Source organism: Neophocaena asiaeorientalis, unplaced genomic scaffold (assembly GCF_003031525.2).
Source record: "Neophocaena asiaeorientalis asiaeorientalis breed wild unplaced genomic scaffold, Neophocaena_asiaeorientalis_V1.1 scaffold185, whole genome shotgun sequence".
Classification (NCBI taxonomy): Eukaryota; Metazoa; Chordata; class Mammalia; order Artiodactyla; family Phocoenidae; genus Neophocaena; species Neophocaena asiaeorientalis.
The window spans coordinates 1,853,849-1,872,177 of record NW_020171809.1 but is presented as its reverse complement, the minus strand read 5'-3'; the positions used below and the strand labels follow the sequence as shown (position 1 = coordinate 1,872,177).

General features: G+C 54.5%; 1 protein-coding gene across 6 annotated transcripts in view; it reads right to left on the bottom strand.

Moving 5' to 3' along the window:
* The window catches only part of HDAC4 (histone deacetylase 4), a 239,297-nt gene that overhangs the window by 87,559 nt on the left and 133,409 nt on the right, over window positions 1-18,329 (bottom strand). For all 6 annotated transcript variants that reach the window (XM_024755628.1, XM_024755765.1, XM_024755683.1 and 3 more), the window contains exon 4: window positions 6,354-6,504. In XM_024755628.1, coding sequence (XP_024611396.1) covers window positions 6,354-6,504 — 151 coding nt within the window. The remainder of the gene's footprint in view (window positions 1-6,353; window positions 6,505-18,329) is intronic.

The following is an 18,329-nucleotide window of genomic DNA, read 5'->3' as shown; positions in this document are numbered from 1 at the left end:
CTCTTGAGCAGGGAGGCTTGCCCGAGCTCCATGTGCTATGTGACGTTTGCGTGTGGGTGCACCAGGCAGTAGGCAGAGCAGCCCAGACCCAGCGTTACAGACCTGGCGACACCCAGCACGAAGGGCCACGGGAGTGGTGACCAGAGCAGGCGGTGGGAAGTGACTGGAGGTATAAACTCGCACCTCCGCTTCTGAGCAAGGCCCCTGGGTTCCCTCCAAATGCAGCCAGGGCTGGACTTGGACCGTCCTGAACACTTTCAGCCTGTCTGTCTCATCTGAAAAATCACACTCAGGGAAACACTGAAATCTGTGTATAACGTGCCTGACACGCAGCCCCCCGGCATTCCTGACGGCCTCTCAGCCCCAGGCGGACACCTGACAAAATACGCAAAGTGTGGACCGTGTCACAACACAAAGTGCCCCCCAACCAGGGAATGGAGGGGGTGGTGTGGGAGGCAGGGGACAGGGGGCACAGAGGGCCCTTTACAGCAGGGAGTGGGCAAGGTAGGTTCAACCCCGCCAGGAAAGAAACGGGAGCCAGATGAGGGGCTTGGTGTCTGGCTCCAGTGCGCTGGCAGTGCGGGGACGGGGCAAGGTCAACGAGGTCAACACGACCCAGAGGGCCCGTAGGAGGAGCTGACCCTCAGGTCCTTCTGAAAGGACCGGAAGGAGTAAATGATGCAAAGCAGGACAAGAAGTAGGGTTCTCAGAGGGAAGGAGCCAGCAGGCTGGGGGTCAGCTAGCCCGACCTGCTCAGAAAGCCCCGTTGACGTGGATGCACCTTGCCCTGCAGAGCGAGCCGCGCTGAGGAAGAGCTCACTCTCCCTGCTTTGGCCACACCCCAGGCTCACACCATGGGCTCCTGAGCTCCAAGAAGGGACAAGCACAGACGCCCAGTTCCAGCAGGGAGGGCACGCACACGATAAATGCAGAGACGGGCAAGGGCAGCTGTCCTGTCCGGAGGGACGCTGGCCCATCCCTGGTGGGGGCTGAGGTAACTCCAAGGCACCTGCTGGGCTGGGAGGTGGACAGTACCCTTGTCCCCTGAACCGCCCGCAGGGCCCTCACAGGAGGAGGTGTGCCTGAGGGGTCCCCGGGCGGTCACGGACACATGTGGCCCTCAGCCAGCTCTAGGGTGGGTGAGTGCACCTTGCCAGGCTCTTATGGAGTCAGAAGAAAACAAACCCATGTCCCCAAACCCTGACTTCCTTCCCCATAAAATGACCCAGAAGTTTCCTCGACAGGGAGAGAATTCCCAAAGGAAGATGCTGATTTTAATCCTCATCATTCTAGTTATATACCCATCTCTCAAAAGACTTCTTCACTTTAAATGAAAGTTCCAGCATCAACAAAACACCTTCAGTAAATGAACACCAAATGTTTCCATTTCTACTTAAAAAAATTAATTCCTGTTGATGATCATTTATTCATTTGACAGGCTTTACAGAGAACGTCCTGTGTGCCAGCACTGAACCAGCCAGCGGGGCTGGAGGTAAATAAAACCCACGGGGAGCGATCAGAGGACCAGCCCTGGAGGAAGCCCAGGAAGGGAAGGGGGATCTGGGCGGGGCCCACCTGCTGGGGACAGAGACCCAGGGGCTCAGCGGCCCCGGAGGCCCTGCAGCATGTGACACCAGACCCGAGTGGGGACACATCTGCCAGGTTTGCGCCTCTGAGGAACATGCGACTTCCCCAGCAAACGGGGCAAAGAACTTCCCTTGGGGTCCGGTGTTCCATCTTTTATCTCCACCCTTCTGAGCCGTTTTTTAGATAAAGTGAACGACTTCCCTCAAGCAATGGCACCTTCTTTCCCAACAGGCTGTACCTGTAACTAACAGTGAAAAACACAGTTGTATTAGTTCCAAACTGCCCAGAGGGCGAAGACTTGTCTTCCGTTGGATTTTTCCTTTCGATATGATTTAAAGACAGTGTATCATGGAGTCTTAAACACGGTTAATTTAAATAAAACTGATTGAAGATGAGTGTTCGTGCTGAACAAGACGAAAATTGCCATAAACTCTAAGAATTCACTGTTCTACCAAATCAATAGCATTAATTGGTATCAATAAGTACAAGAAGGGGCTTCCCTGGTGGCGCAGTGGCTGGGGGTCCGCCTGCCGATGCAGGGGACATGGGTTCGTGCCCCTGGTCAGGGGGGATCCCAGGTGCCAAGGAGCGGCTGGGCCCGTGAGCCATGGCCGCTGAGCCTGCGCGTCCGGAGCCTGTGCTCCGCAACGGGAGAGGCCACAGCGGTGAGAGGCCCGTGTACCGCAAAAAAAAAAAAAAAAAAAAAGTACAAGAAAGCTGCAGAATTACTTAAAAGTACAGTAAATGTTAAGTGTAACAAAACTTTTGATTAAATATTCAAAAAGAAATTCATTTTTAAAAAAAACCCAAGAAACTAAACAACGGAAGCTCTGCACTGCCTTTTCAAACGCTTACAAAGTGGAGATGCCGAACGCCACGCGCGCGCTCCCCGCCCCACGCTCAGTAAGCTGCACAAACAAGACTCTCGTTCATCGCTGAGGCCCCACGCGCTCAGGAGCCCAAGCGGCGTCCAGCGCGCGGCCTGCCAGGCCTGCCTTCTCTCAAGGCCACACTCTGAGGGCTGCACAGCTGACGCAAGCATGCCAAGGATGCAACTGTACACAGTCCGTTATTAATAATAAAACCCGACCACCCAAACCCACAAGCTGAAAACCGCCAGGGCTGCCGCTGGGACCAGCTTGGAGGGGAGCAGAGAACATTCCTTCGCCCCATCAAGGGCCTGCTCGGCAGGCAGCAGAAGTCATTTTTTACTTTAAACGTGTTTTCTGAAGTCAAATCTTTTCATATTTTGTGAGGCTGAAGACGTTATTTTTATTGGAACTTTCTGGCAAACTAGGAGGAGTTACTGTAGACCAAGCTGGTGAACGGGGGTTTGCTGGCACGCCGGGCGCACAGCAACTCGCCGATCCTAGCAATCTAAACCCTCCATCCTCTGTAAACAAGCATTCCCTCGTTCCAAAGAAAAGCACGTGGAGGAGGCACACTGAGGGGAGGGCAAGGAACAGGGGTCGGGCAGGGAGCGGGGCCACGTCAGGGGCCAGGTGCGCGGGGCTCAGCAGGTGTGCCTTAGCTCTGGACCCCACGCACCATCCTGCCCGCAGCAGAGCCCCTCCCAAGGGCACCTGTGAGGACCGGGGTGCTGTCGTCCACGGGGCAGCTTCTATGGAAGCCACAGAGGGAGACCACTGAGCCGCCAAGACGCTCAGGCCCCTAACCCGGAGAGAGGACGCTGACCCCGACCCTGGTTCTCAGCCTCCATCGCACCTTAGAGTCATCCCAGGAGTTTTAGAAATGAGAGCACAGGCACCTGTCCTCTGCTCCAGATCAGTGCGTCACAACTGGGGGGCTGGTTCCTGACACCGTGTGCTACAGGCTCAGGTGTGGTCAGACCCTGGCCGCACCCTCAGCGCAAAGCAAGTGGTGGTGAGACCAGCTCGGCTGTGTGGACCAGCTGGGTAGGTGGCAGGCGGATGCCATGGGAGCCAGCAGGCCAGGGAGTGAGAGCCGTGAGTGTGATGGACCCCATCTGGCACATCAGCCCACTGCGGGGCCGCAAGGTGGCCCACAGACCAAGGTGCAAGCAATTCCGCTTCTCCTGATGCCTTTCTGTCCTCGTTTCTGGAATCTCGACTGTGGGCCATCACTGAGCCTGTACATCACCATCTCACCAAATTGTTGTGATCCAACGAGATGTACCATTCAGATTTAGTAATTACTTTCAAGTACTAATAGAAAAATTAGATTTCACGTGGAATAAAAACTCTCTTGACCTGCTTTCTAAATTGAAACTCTATCAGACAGTTAAAGTGAAAATACATTTAAAGTGTATTTACTTCAAGAGTGAAACGCTGTAGTAACTGTTGGCAAAGCTGTTAATTTTATGTATCAAAACAACTAAGAACGTACAAATACTGGGTTCAAGATGGGGGAGTAGAAGGATGTGCGCTCACTACCTCTTGCGAGAGCACCGGAGTCACAACTAACTGCTGAACAGTCATCGACAGGAAGACACTGGAACTCACCAGAAAAGATGCCCCACATCCGAAGACAAAGGAGAAGGTGCAGTGAGACGGTAGGAGGGACGCAATCACAGCAAAATCAAATCCCATAACCGCTGGGTGGGTGACTCACAAACTGGAGAACACGTATACCACAGAAGTCCACCCACGGGAGAGAAGGCTCTGAGCCCCACATCGGGCTTCCCAACCTGGGAGTCCGGCAATGGAGGAGGAATTCCCAGAGAATCAGACTTAGAAGGCTAGCGGGATTTGATTGCAGGGCTAACCATTTTCAGTAGTTGAGGATAAAGAATTTTTGAGGTTTTTCGAGGTTAATATGTACTGGTAGGGGGCTTCCCTGGTGGCACAGCGGTTAAGAATCTGCCTGCCAATGCAGAGGACACGGGTTCGAGCCCTGGTCTGGGAAGATCCCACACGCCACGGAGCAACTAAGCCCGTGCGCCACAACTACTGAGCCTGCGCGTCTGGAACCCGTGCTCCACGATGGTAGAGGCCGCGACAGTGAGAGGCCCGCGCACCGCAATGAAGAGTGGCCCCCGCTCGCCGCAACTGGAGAAAGCCCTCGCGCAGAAACGTGGGGAGTAGAAGGATGTGCGCTCACTACCTCTTGCGAGAGCACCGGAGTCACAACTAACTGCTGAACAGTCATCGACAGGAAGACACTGGAACTCACCAGAAAAGATGCCCCACATCCGAAGACAAAGGAGAAGGTGCAGTGAGACGGTAGGAGGGACGCAATCACAGCAAAATCAAATCCCATAACCGCTGGGTGGGTGACTCACAAACTGGAGAACACGTATACCACAGAAGTCCACCCACGGGAGAGAAGGCTCTGAGCCCCACATCGGGCTTCCCAACCTGGGAGTCCGGCAATGGAGGAGGAATTCCCAGAGAATCAGACTTAGAAGGCTAGCGGGATTTGATTGCAGGGCTAACCATTTTCAGTAGTTGAGGATAAAGAATTTTTGAGGTTTTTCGAGGTTAATATGTACTGGTAGGGGGCTTCCCTGGTGGCACAGCGGTTAAGAATCTGCCTGCCAATGCAGAGGACACGGGTTCGAGCCCTGGTCTGGGAAGATCCCACACGCCACGGAGCAACTAAGCCCGTGCGCCACAACTACTGAGGCTGCGCGTCTGGAACCCGTGCTCCACGATGGTAGAGGCCGCGACAGTGAGAGGCCCGCGCACCGCAATGAAGAGTGGCCCCCGCTCGCCGCAACTGGAGAAAGCCCTCGCGCAGAAACGAAGACCCAACACAGCCAAAAATAAATAAATAAATAAATATGTACTGGCAAAGTGCCTAAAGACTTCTATTTTTACTCACGGGCATAGGCAGAGTAAATCACCATACGGTCACGACATCAAATCCCGGCACAGGAGGGAAATGCACATCCTGACTTACTGACGCAGGATTAACAGGGGGCCAGCGTGTTCACCTGAGCTCTGAGGTCCCGGGCAGAAAGGACCAGAGCCTGGGGATGTGAGAATGGGTTCACTCGCCCCCCTTAGGTCCTGGGTGTACCGCTGCAAACGACAAACTACCAAAACAAAGAGGCCCAAATACACACGAGGGAGTGTTTGTTCAGCCACAACCTGGGAGGGACACGGCACCCTGCGGGTGGAATGCCGAACCGCGTCCATCCTTTCGTGCGAGCCCCAGGCTCTCTGCCCAGTGCTGACATGGGGAATTCCGTCTAATTTTCAAAGGGGGAACGGCATCCAGAGGAGTCCCCTGGCTAAGATCCAGTTGGGTGTCTCCTGGAGGATAACAGACCAGGCTGGTCTTCGCACAAGCACGGCCGCAATGGAAAGCAAAAACGGGGGTCAAAGGGCAAATGTGCAACCTGAGAGGTGGGTCAGCGCGTCTCCTCTCAGCCAAGGGGCGTCCTAGCAGCTGCCACCTGGTGTTGGGTGCTCACTGACGCCCTCAAAACAAAACAACTTTGAAGAAGGTAAGGCTGAACACACAGGTGAGGCTCACTATGCATCTGGGATGCTTTATGGTTCTTAGCATTTTTTCAGCCCACTAGGAGTCTGCAAACATTCCTGCAAATGCTTAAGTCAAACCCAAAGTGGGGCTGAACGCCCCCTGCAGCTCCCAAGTGAAGACAAAGCTGCGGACCAGCCCTGAAGCTGGGGCGCCCGGAAGCACAGCCCCGGGAGGGACACCAGCCAGGCGGCTCCTGCCCCGGCTCCGCTTCTGGGGCCTGGGCCGCGGGGCCGCGGGGAGAGCTGCCTGGCGAGGGTGCCCACGCCGCCAACCCGCCGGCTCCGCCGTGCACTCACTCTCTTTGCCTTTCTCCTTGTGCTTGAGCTGCTGCAGTTTCTGCTCCCGCTGCTGCTTCGCCAGCTCCTGCTCTTGGCGGTGTCTCTCCAGCTTCCGCTGATGCTCCAGCAGCTCCTGCTGGTGCTTCACGGCCAGCAGCTCCTGCTGTTGCTGCGGGCAGGGAGGGAGGAGACAGAGACGGTCAGAGAGCCTCGCCCCGAAGCAAGACGAGACAGACACACACGCGAGAAGGTCGGCAGAGGGCCAGCCCATCCCCGTGCCGCTGTGGCCGTGGGGACCTCCAAGGAGGTCCCCTCGTTCAGTCTGTCCAGGAAGCAGGGCTGCTCGGGGATGTCTCCTAACCACTCCACGCTAAATACCAAAAATGAAAATAAAATGACCGAATCGCTAGAAGAAAATACGCCTGAAGATTTGCGCAATCTCATACGTTGGGAATGCCTTTCGGAGGATGATGCAAAAGCGTACGAGATGGTGTGGCAGCTTCGGGAAATCGTTTGGCCCACCCTTACGAGGCTAAACACGCACCCACGCGAGACCTAGCAACCCCACGCCCACGACTGACCCAAGAGACGTGGAAACACATCTGCGCAAAGCCCTGCACGGGACTGTGCGTGGCAGCTGTGCGCACGGCAGCCCAGCCCGACACACCCCAGACGTCTCTCAGACGTGAACCCAGTGGCAGAAGTGTGTGTCTGTACGTGAGAATCCCACCCCGCAATGAAAACGAATAAACCGCACAAACGGGAAAAAACACGCATGGGCTGCAAGACAAGCGAAGCGAGTGGGTCCGGCGTCGACAGGGCTGTGGGATACGGGCCAGAGAAGAGTCAACGTGCAAAGGGTCTATTCACACGAAGTTCTGCAACAGGAAATCCTAAGACGTCGTGATAAAAATCAGAAGAAGGCAGCTTCTTGGGTGAGGCAGGAAGACGAGGCAGGAGGGAGCTGTGTAGGGTGTGGACCGCCTGACAGAGACAGCATTTGCTCAGGTGCTCAGGACTGCCGAAGCGCAGCGGACAGACACTCAAGGCCCGTGCGTTTCGTCGTGTGTAAATGATATCACGTATTTTCAGAAATGACATAATTGACAACATAAAAAGTTACCTTCGTAATAAATACCGTCAACAAAATTAAAATATGCAGAAGAGGAGCGAGGAAGCCTCTGAGCAGTGTTCGCAGCACGTGGTAAGTTACTAAGGCTACGGTGAGCGGCCCTAAGGTGAGCAAAACGACCAAGACGGTCACCGAGAGGTGGTTCAAAATAAATGGGGGACAAGGGCTCAAGCTCACCAGCAATCAAATCCCGCTGTCCCTTACCACACTGGAAAAGGTGAGAAAGCACAAGCCGGCCAGTGTGGACCAGGGCTGCGGGAAGAGGCTCAATTAAGCCGACACGCCGGACACCGGTTTTCCTCAAACCTCGACCAGCAGAAGCCCCCGGGGGGTGGTCTGTGCTGCCTCCTCCCGCCCCACGGCTCCCCCATCCCCGTGTCTGCCCCCTCGCTCTCTCTCGCTGTCTGTCTCTGTCCCCCTCTCTGCCCAACCCTCTCTCTCTCTCTCTCTGTCTCTGTCCCCCTCTCTGCCTATCCCTCTCTCTCTTGCTGTCTGTCTCTGTCCCCCTCTCTGCCTACCCCTCGCTCTCCCTCTCAGTCTGTCTCTGTCCCCCTCTCTGCCTATCCCTCTCTCTCTCTCGCTCTCTGTCTCTGTCCCCCTCTCTGCCTATCCCTCTCTCTCCCTTTCAGTCTGTCTCTGTCCCCCTCTCTGCCTAGCCCTCGCTCTCCCTCTGTCTCCCTGCACCTGCCCCTCGCTCTGCCTGTCTCCGACCCCCGCCTGCCCCCACTCTCCAGGGCTCCGGCCACGCACACTTGCCACCATGGAAGGACCTGAGGACCTGAGTGGGGTCAGCCTGGCCGCCCACACCCTCCACCCCGGCCACCTGCACGGAGCCGCCCTCGTCCACGGCACCTTCCAGGGGGCCCCCCGTGTCCCCCTCGCTGCTGGGCGGGGCAGGCCCACCTCCTCCCTGTCCCCGGGTGGAGGGACGGGCTGGGGGGGAGCCGGCAATCTGTCACTCAAGAGGCCCTGGGACTCTCCGTCGAGAACGCTTCACCGACGAGCGAGCTCCCTGTCATGCACCACGTGTGTGAGACACAGCACGACTGAAACAGCTTTGTGGCCACTCCCGGGGACCGCGGCAGACACCTCCTTGCGGCCCCGCTGGCCCACGTGGGAGCCTCCGCAGACGGCATGGCCGGCCTCCCGGCCCTGCTGCAGTGGAAGGGACCTGAGAGCAGGGCCCCTACGGAGCCTGGTGGGCTGGTCAGACCTGTGCCCACACGCGCAGCAGGGGACCCACGGCCCTGCCCACAAGCCCTGCCGTGAAGGGGAGGGGGTTCCTTTCCAGCTGGGACCACAGGGACAGAATGGCAGAGAGGTGGGTGCAGCTAAGCCCAAAACCCGCGCAGGAGGGAGGGAGAGGGAGGCAGCCGCGGACCACCCAGAGGAGCCAGTGTCCGGACCCCGCGCGGCAGCTCGCACCTCCCGCGGGAGACTCTGCGTCATGCAGCAGGGCGCGCAGGGGCGTGGCCGCCAGGAGTGGGTGCACCCAGCTCAGCACCCACCCGTGGCGTCCCTGCACACTGAGTGCCACTGCTGAGAGCTGTCTGTGGAAAACAAAATTACCTTCCCAACACCCGGCTTACAGGAACTCAGGGGCAGGAAGAAAGCTGCAGAGGCCTTGGGGGCGGCTGCATTCCAAGAGCAGATGTCCAAGCCAGCTTCCCAAGTTTGCAGTCAGTACAATCTGGTGTGACCCTGAGCTGAGCTTCGGTCCCTGTGCGTGTCCATAAGATCAGCTTAAGAACTTTGCTAATATATTTCAAAACAGTGGTGTTTTCTTCTCTTTTAAAAGGAAAACCGAATGACACCACTGGGACAAAAGAGTAAATGAGGTGGGGCTAAACCACGTCCCTTGTTATCATTAGTTTTCTTCCAGGAGGCAGTACTCAGAGCTGCACTACCTGCTCTTCTCAGAACAGGGTCGCACACCGAGGAAGGTGCCTCTGCCAGAGTACTTGTTGATCCGTATGGATTCAGAGAATCCTGCCTGGGGGCCCCATGGCTGTGTCTGTGGGCAAAGGCCCCTAGCGGCTGTCACCAGGCCACTGCCCACCACTCTGGGATTCCACCTGCGTGGCCAGCCTCCAGAGGCGGACGACTCAGAGGGCTGCCTGGTCAGGAAGCCAAGGCCGTGTCCTGAACAACGGATCTCGGAAGGAAGAACCTCGCCCCCTTGGTATTCCCTACACCCCCAGATTGCCTTAGGTACAGCCCCGGGTTCCCTTTCAGCTGCTCAGTGCTCATTTAATGTGTAAGGGAGGCACAGGCAGAAAGGTCTCACGATATTTACTTTTCACTCAGAGCCCAGAAGGAAAGTGAGGTCTCTCAGCTGTCGTTACAAAGAGACTAGAAACAACCACCCCAGACCCCGAGGATTAAAGTTCACAGGATGACAAAACTCCCAGAAAAACGATATTGTCATTTGAGTGTTAATGAAAGGAGCAATTAGAAACCACAACTCTGATTCCCCAAAATGCCCCAGAGCACGACGCTGTAGAAGCCTGGCATGGACAGCGTGGAGCCAGGACTGCTGTGGGGACACAGGGCTGCCACGGTGAAGTCCACGTCCACCTGGGACCGGAACCCGGAAGTTCTGTGCATCAAAGGCCCAACGGGCTTGCCGTGTAGGTTTTCCAAAGATGGTCAGGAAACGTCTAAGGCATCACGTGGCCCACGATCTGAGGGGAGTGCAGGGCAGACCCGCTGACCCTCGGAGGCCACTTCTGATAAACAGCATCCTCTCCTGGGCGCTGACCTCCAGGCTCACCTGCTCCCTGGCCATGGTTTCTAGGGACCATCTGCGACTAAACTGTTCTTCCCTATGGGATCCTCAAAACGGAACCATGTCCATCTTTATCTCACTGGACTTCCTGGCTCAGATCGAAGAGGCACCCTCATTTCAGTACATGCAGAATCGCTCTTCCCTCTGGCCTCATGGCACATCAGCGCTGTCAAAAGGTCCCCTGGATGTGCCACTCATGTTCCCACCCAAGTCTGGATACTCAAATGCCGCAAAGACAAAAAGGTCAGCCACCAACATGCCGGTCAGCAAGAGGAAGGCCGGCATCACAGACACCCGGCACTCTGGACGCTGCGGAAGCTGCGGACTGGACGTGGCCGTGCACGCTGGGGGGAGGGGAGCGTGAAGGGGGAGGGGAGAAGTGATGGGTGAAAGTGGTCAAGGGAGAGCCTGGCCGGCCTCCCCTTCCTCCGCCCTCACCCCCCAGTCTCCATTCGTGTGACACGCGTTTTCCTCCCAGGTGGGGTGCCTTGGAAGCTGCATCCCCTTGACAGTGGTGGGTCCCCTCCGTCTGCAGGGCATCCTGGCTCCTTCCCTCCATGGGCTCACCACCACCGGGCCACACTTCCTGTGGCGGCTCAGGGCTGACTGAAGACTCAGGCTGTGTCTGAGCCCGTCCTCTCTCTGCAGAGGGGAGGTCTGAGCGAGCCCGTGAGGGCCCCGGGCCAGATCAAAGCCCGTGTATTTATCAGCAGGCGCCAGTGAGGAGGACTGAGATGAAAACCATGTCGCAAGCCAACGCAAGGGACGGCTTTCTTCGTAGAGCAAACGTCCGCAGCCGCCACCTCTGGAGATACACACAACGACCCTCCTCTTCTACAGCTGCAGGCAGCCCACAGCACAGAGGGCACCGCCAAAGGTGAGCAGGACACCTTACAAAGCACGACACTCTCGTGGGCCACGAATGCCTGGTGGCAAAGGAAAAGCCGGGCCCAGCGTGGCAGCCCCAGGGGCCAACGATGCCCCCTGGGGCAGCAGGTCAGACAAGGCCATCCACCTGCCCGTAAACAACTTCCTAGAAACCCAGAGTGCCGGGTTTATGAGCAATTCCTGCCGTAAGCCCGTTAATTAGGCACAGACAGGCTCAGGGATGACGCAGGGCTTCTGGCTGCCACGCGCTTTCCCAGGTACCAGGGTTATGGCAACCTAAGTGCGTCCTGCAGGCTCATTAAAAGTTGCCTCAGGTGACCCAGAAGCCAGGGCCCCAGGTAACATCTCTCCAGCTACCTGGGACAGGTAATAAAGAGAGTAAACATGATGGCCTGGCTCCCAGGGCCATAAAACCAGGCTCCTTTCAATGTTATCCCTTTCCCTTCAAGGAAAAGAGTCACATGCTCAACTAAATAGCTCTTAGAGCTCTCTCCCGTCCACGGAGACAGCACAAATCACACCGACAGACTTCACACACACACACACACACACACACACACACACACACTCACGTACGTATAAAAATTCAGCCTCACTAGTAAAAAAGGACATGCGAATAAAAGAGTAGAAATCGCTTTTAGTTTTTGCCCATTAGACTGGAAATACCCTGCGAGGCCTGGGAAAGGGACACCCAGGCTGAACACAGCGTTGGAAGGAGCAGGAACTCTTCTGGGGGGCGACCCGGTAAGACCCTTTAAAATGTGTAATGCGCACATAGTAGTTTTTATCTGAAGCGGTTTATTCTGAGGAGACCTGCCCAAAGGATGGGGCCTGCAGTCGGGTCCACAAGCAGGAACTGTGGAAGATGAGCCCCCGTCTCCCAGGACGGCACCTGCCAGACAGACGTGTCAGACGGGGAGGCTGCAGCGCCAGGGTCACAGGATTCAGCCCCGACTCTGGACTCTGGCTGCTTCGGAGCCACAGCGGGCGTGGCATCCACGCCAGGAGCATCCCCAGGCTCCTCGCCCACTCACAGCCCGTGAACCCACGGGCTCCTGGTGCCGGCAGGATGGACCCGTCTAAAACCCCGCCCAGCGCAGGGGTTCTTCATGGGGTGATGAGAATGGTTTGGAACCAGACAGTGGTGATGGTTGTACCATATTGTAAATGTGCTAAATGTCATTGAATTGTACACTTTAAAATGGTCAAGTGATGAGCTTTATGTTAAATGAATTTTACCACAATGAAAAAAATGAGTAAGGGAAAAACTAAGTATTTTCCGTAAAGAAAAGGGAAAAAAAACGAGCAGCCACTTCTCTCTGGGCTCCGTCGGGTCAGGAGGACCACAGCCCTGAGACTGAGGACGAGCAAGGTCCCCGTGTGTGTGCCCCGGGCCCTCGGGGTCCCTGGACGGCCGCTGGGGACGAAGGCGGAGCCTGGTTCTCCTCCACGCTCCCCGCATCCTACCTGACGGGCCCCAGGAGAGAGCAGCCTGCGTCGGCAAAGGGAACGGGCAAACTCACCTGCGATGAAAATGATGAGAACCCTGCTGGGCACTAGGAAACTACAAAATAGCTCAGGTGCTGATTCAACTGTGTCCAGCGCCGACCCTGCCAGCAACCTCTTCCAGGAGAAAAAGGCCAGGCCTCTCCACACAGGACCCAGGAAAGGCCTTTTGTCCTTGGGGAGTCACCTGCCCGGGAGTGCGGCTGCCTGACCTCACACCACAGGAAAATGGTTACAGGCCTGGAGAGGGTGCCTACCATGCAACCCCAAGGGAGACCCCAGCACAGGGAGGAGAGGCCCGGCTTTGCCTAGCTCTCCTGCAAGCCTCACACCCAGGGCAAGCCCTCACCCAGGGTCCAGCCTCAGCCACACAACCGTAGTCCATGGCGTGGGCAGGGGCCCCTGGCGCACGTGCTGTCACAGATAACTTTCCAAGATCCCAACATGGTTACAGAAGTTTTAGTCAATGCGTGGAAACAAAAAGGGAGGAAACAATTATAATTTGCAGATGACATTACTGTCTACTTAGAAAACATGAAATAACCAATTACAAATTTCTTAGGACTAAGAAGAAAATTCTAGACATTGGTTGGCTAACAAATAATAATGAAATCAAGGGCTCTACACTGACAGTGACCAAGTAGAGAATAAAATGAAGAAACATTCTATGCATAACAGGAGAAAATATATAAAATACCCAAGAATAATTAAATATAAAATCTACACCCCTTATATGAAGAAAATAAGACGAGACTTTTCGTAAGGACAGAAGAAGCCTCAAATCACAGGTGGCAATTCCATATTCCTGGATTAGACAGTTAACAGTAGAAAGTTCTAGTACACGTCCTGCTGATTTACTAACTTGCGGCAACTTCCATTGAGCTTCCAGAGCAACTTTGGGGGACGTTATGAGAAAGGGTTCCGATGCTCACCTGGAAAAATGAAAGCTCACCCGGAGACAAGCCGAGGGAATTAAAAATGAAGAACAAATGTGTGGGGAGTGGAGACCTGCACGGTCGGATCCTGAAACATGAGCACAGGCTCCTGCTGACACAGGCTGGGGCTGGTACGAGGAACAGAGGGGGCCGGAGACAGGCTCGGCCAGATAAACACGCGCTGATTATGGGACAGAGCTGGCATCTTTTAAATCGTTAAGAAAACTGCTTTGCTTCGTGAATGAGGCGAGGCCAAGCAGATAACTGACAAAACATAATGGACGTTGAAATAACGCCAACTTATAAAGAACACTCATACACTGATGAGAAAAATGCAAGCACTGCAACAGAAAAACAGCAAAGAAAACGATCATTGGTAGAAGAAATGCAGTAAGCGGATAGCAATATGGCGAAACCACAATCAAGGAACTGCAGGCACGACATGGGACAGAATCAAAACAGAACGTGAACAAGTTCCACTAACGCATCAGACTGCGGGGTCAGCCCTGGCCCCTCTCCTGTGGGAGGGCAGTCACGGATCGGCCAGCCCGCTATGTGCGGACCGTGGAAGAGGGAAAACGCGGGGGCGGGTAGCGACCCGCGCAGCAGGCTGCGGGTGGGAGGGAGGGTGCCCTGCAGCGCCCCGCAGAGGCAGCTACCACCTAGGACTGGTCAGTGAGTGCTGGCTGTCATGGGTACTGCTGCCTTACTACTCTGCTCTCGGAATAAGCAAGGGGGTGAGTGTGAGAGAGACAGAGAGACAGAGAGAGACAGGGAGACAGAGAGACACATGCACACCCAGGACCTGGTGTAGCTTTTGGAAAGAAACATGGCAAGAAATAAAAGCCACAGAAAAGGACTTATCCTGGGTCAGCAATACCACTTCTGTTTTGTTTAGACAAAGGCATATGATTCATGAACGAGGACGCTAAAAACAGAAGAAAAACTGGAAATGACCTTAATGTTCAACTCTTCAACTATTAGCACTTATTTGAATTCATTGTAAGACTACAATAAAACCATTAAAATCATGCTTTTGAAGTGTATGTAATGGTAAAGGGAAATGTTAATGATAAATAAAAACCGCATGTCAGTATAATCCCAATTCCATAAAACTACAGATACACACATGCACAATGTACATAATACAAGGTTACGGGAATCCACTACAAAATGCAATAGCTTTCCTAGCTAACAGCGCTGGAATCACATCTTCTCTGTGATTTGCAATTATCCGATAATTAACGTTAATGACCGTGGCGATCAGAAAGAGATCATGATGAAAACATCCTTGTAAAAAACGACACTGTCTGGGACGCAAACAGCAGGGCCCTGCTCCTCTCTGGTACACAAGCCTTGGGGAGTCTGGGGGCCCGGGACCTTCCGCCTCCTCCTCCCGTTTACCTACGCAGGTGTTCCTCCCGGGGTGCAGGAGGCTCCAGGGAGATCTGTGGGGAGGACGCTGTGAGCAAACGGTTAATGAGGAGGTCAGACGTGTGGGTGAGCGTGGCTGAGTGGACACAGGCGTTCACTCCCACTCCTCCCGGAACCACGAAGAGGAACGGCGCTTTTTAGGAGACACGGATTCACAGGAACAAAGCCTGCAGGAAGGACTGGAGAGCAGGTTTGTCGTCAGAACTCTGGAGATGACACCCGGCAGCACCCCAGAGGCACAGCCCAGACGGCACGGTCAGCGTCGCGTTCTACTCCATCCGTGAAATGGAATAGTCGATACATTCCCAATACAAAATTGTCAGTATTTGCCAAATAGCAAAAAACCACACATTTATGGAAACATCACTGCCGTGGACGGAGATCAAGGGGCGGCATGCCTGAACCCAGAACCTTCAGAAGGTGGCCAAGGGATTCTGCTTGCACGGAGGGCTCCCAGCATGCAGACCCACAGCCCTGTCGCCTTCCTCCTCTCTTCACGGTGCACCCCCACTTCTCACTGTCCCCCTACCCGAGCCCTCTTCATGTGCACCCGACTCTTGTCAAAATCACTGTTACCACGCCCTCTCCCGCCTTCCCTGGACTAGGGTGAGGATCCCTCCTGGAGAAGAGGACTGCGCTCCAGGCCGGGTCTGTCACAGCCCTGCAGTAGCCATTCCTCTGGGTGCATTCCCATACGAGCTCTCACCCTGACCTTCAGACTTGCCTTGGCCAGCGAGGTAAGAGCATCCATGACTTACATGGAGGCTTAAACCACTCTTGCCCTCTTGCTGAGCTTGGAACTCAGAAAGCAGCACATAATCCAGCTGCCAAGCACCAGACTGCAAGTGAGGCTACTGTAGTAAGCACTATATTTGGGGTAGTTTGTTATGCAGCCAAAGCTGACTGAGACACTCATGTAACAGATTCTTTGTGGTCTTATAAAATAGTGGCCATCACCACTCAAGCAGGAAGGACTTTGTGCTGGCTTATATGCTGTAATTGTTTTCCTTTTTGCAAAAAGCAAATATTTAAACCATTGATCCTGATCTAGAGGTATAACAGATTCATATTTCAGATACTTTGAAATGCAAAAATCATGTTACTACATCATTATACTTAAAGATAGTCTGCAGTACGAGACTGAAACTGTAGCCATGATCACCAGCGTTTGCCCACAGTGAGAAGAGCTTACAGGTTTCTCAAACTGTGGGACTGGATTTGCACTGGAACATAGGGAGCTAAGCCAATAGGAAGGGAGGAAATCACTAACTCCAGGGAAAGCTAAGAGCTGTATCAGAGAGGTCATGAAGCCATTGCATGGTGTGTGTCGGCAACAGGCACCCACACAGACACAAGAATGGAGCCCCTGCTGGTTCTTTAATCAGAAGGATGGTCTCAGTATATGAAGCACCCGAAAAGCGGCAGTGTATGCGTGTGGGGGGGGGGGATGGTGGGCGAAAGCCTAGTCTCTCCAGCAAGTGGGAAATAATCACCCCATGGGATCTTTAATGCAAGGACGAAGCAGACCATCTACAAACTTCTACTGGCAGAAGCCGGCAGAGACCTGGGGCTGGGGAGTCAGATGGGAGAGCAGGGAGGGACAGCTTCTGCTTGTTTACACTGTACTACATTTCCATTAGAAACACTGGAAATAGGGATTCCCTTGATAACATTTTAAAACAATTCAAAATGATACACAACAAACCCCCAAAGCAGCAAATCTAGGTAATGCTACATTTGCCAGGTGATCACCTAGGCTATCCCAGCTGACATAAACACCCACGGACACCACACTCACTACTCTCACAGCCCTGGGCCTCAGTGATCATGCTGCCAGGACCCCATTCTGGGGAGAAGAAAACTAACTGTGCAGGACAGAAAGGGGAACGGGGCTCCTGAATCAGCCATGACCAACAAAGACTGCATCTAGTACAAGTGCAACACTGAGTGTCGAAACCCTAGGAAAGATCTTCTTTACCCAGGGTTAACAATTTGAGTTACATTTTAAAAATTATTCCCTTTTTAACTATAAAATCCTACTCAAATTCACTGATGATTTAATGACACTAATTGGACTGTGTGCTCCAGAAATCCGTCTGACAAACACCAGTGCCAAACGTCACTAACAATATGATCCCTTGTGAAGAGCGTAAATCATCAAAGCAGAAGCCGACTGACGGGATGATACAGTTACCATAGTTCAAATGGCTTCAGACGAATGAGCTCCATTTTAAGTGGAGAAACAACAAACGATTAAAATGCAGAGAGCATGTAACCTTGAGATGCTTCCTGAGCTGCGTTTCTGGGGCTCCCACCGTCTCTGGGAGCACCCAGCCTGTGGGTCAGGGGGAGCTCGGGGTACCCCTGACTTCCGAGCCCTCTCTGCGCAGTCTGCAGGTGGACCCAGGAGGGAGACTCTGTTCCATCTCAAAGAGGTGACACAAACTCCTGGAACACCAGATGAGGAGAGAAACTGGGGGTCAGGGAGAAAAAGCCCCCCCCAGGCCGAGGCCCCAGGACAGTGGGAAGCCCGGTCTCGCCCTGAGGGGGAAGCACCAACTGGGCTCAAGCAGTGATCCTAATGTTTCTTGCTGATTTGTGCAACCCCTCACATACGAGAGGTCGCTGATGTCGCAATTTCTCATTTTTTTCTTGTAGAAGCTACAGACTCAACCAACACAGACACGAGAACATAAGCAACTAGCGTCTTCCTTAACCCTGGTCAGCACAAAACCCACCATCGCCAGTTTCCGGTACAGTCTCTCAATCAGGGGCTGTTTGAGTGAGGACGAGGGTGCGAGGGGGAGTGAAAACAGAGAGAGAAGTGCAAATCCCGAGTTCCTTCTTTAGCCAGGCGCCGTGCCGGGCCCGCAGATGCCAGAGGTGGGTGGCTGCCCGCTACCAGGTAGGCACGTGGATGGGTGACCTACGGGAGGGAGGGGCACACACAGGGCTCCACCTCCCAAGATGAAGGGCAGTGTGGGCCCCCTGGTCTCCAGGAGCCTGGTTAAAGGGGGGCGTATCTGAGAGGACCGGAAAGACACAAGACTGCAGTGATCCTTCAGGCTTTAAAAAAAAAAAAAAAAAAAAAAAAAGAAACGGGGCAGGGGGGCAGTGAGGGCCAAAGTCCAAAACGCCGGCTGGCGAGGAAGTCCGCTCCGCGTGGGCGAGCAGCGCTACTGGTCGGGAGAGAGCCAAGGATGAGCTTCTAAATTGCTTTTAGGGGTCACAGAAATGTGAGGCTGCAGCTTCAAAGACAAAAGGAAAGGGGCGGCCTGTAGGGGGGGTTCTGTCAGTACTGAAAGGCAGGC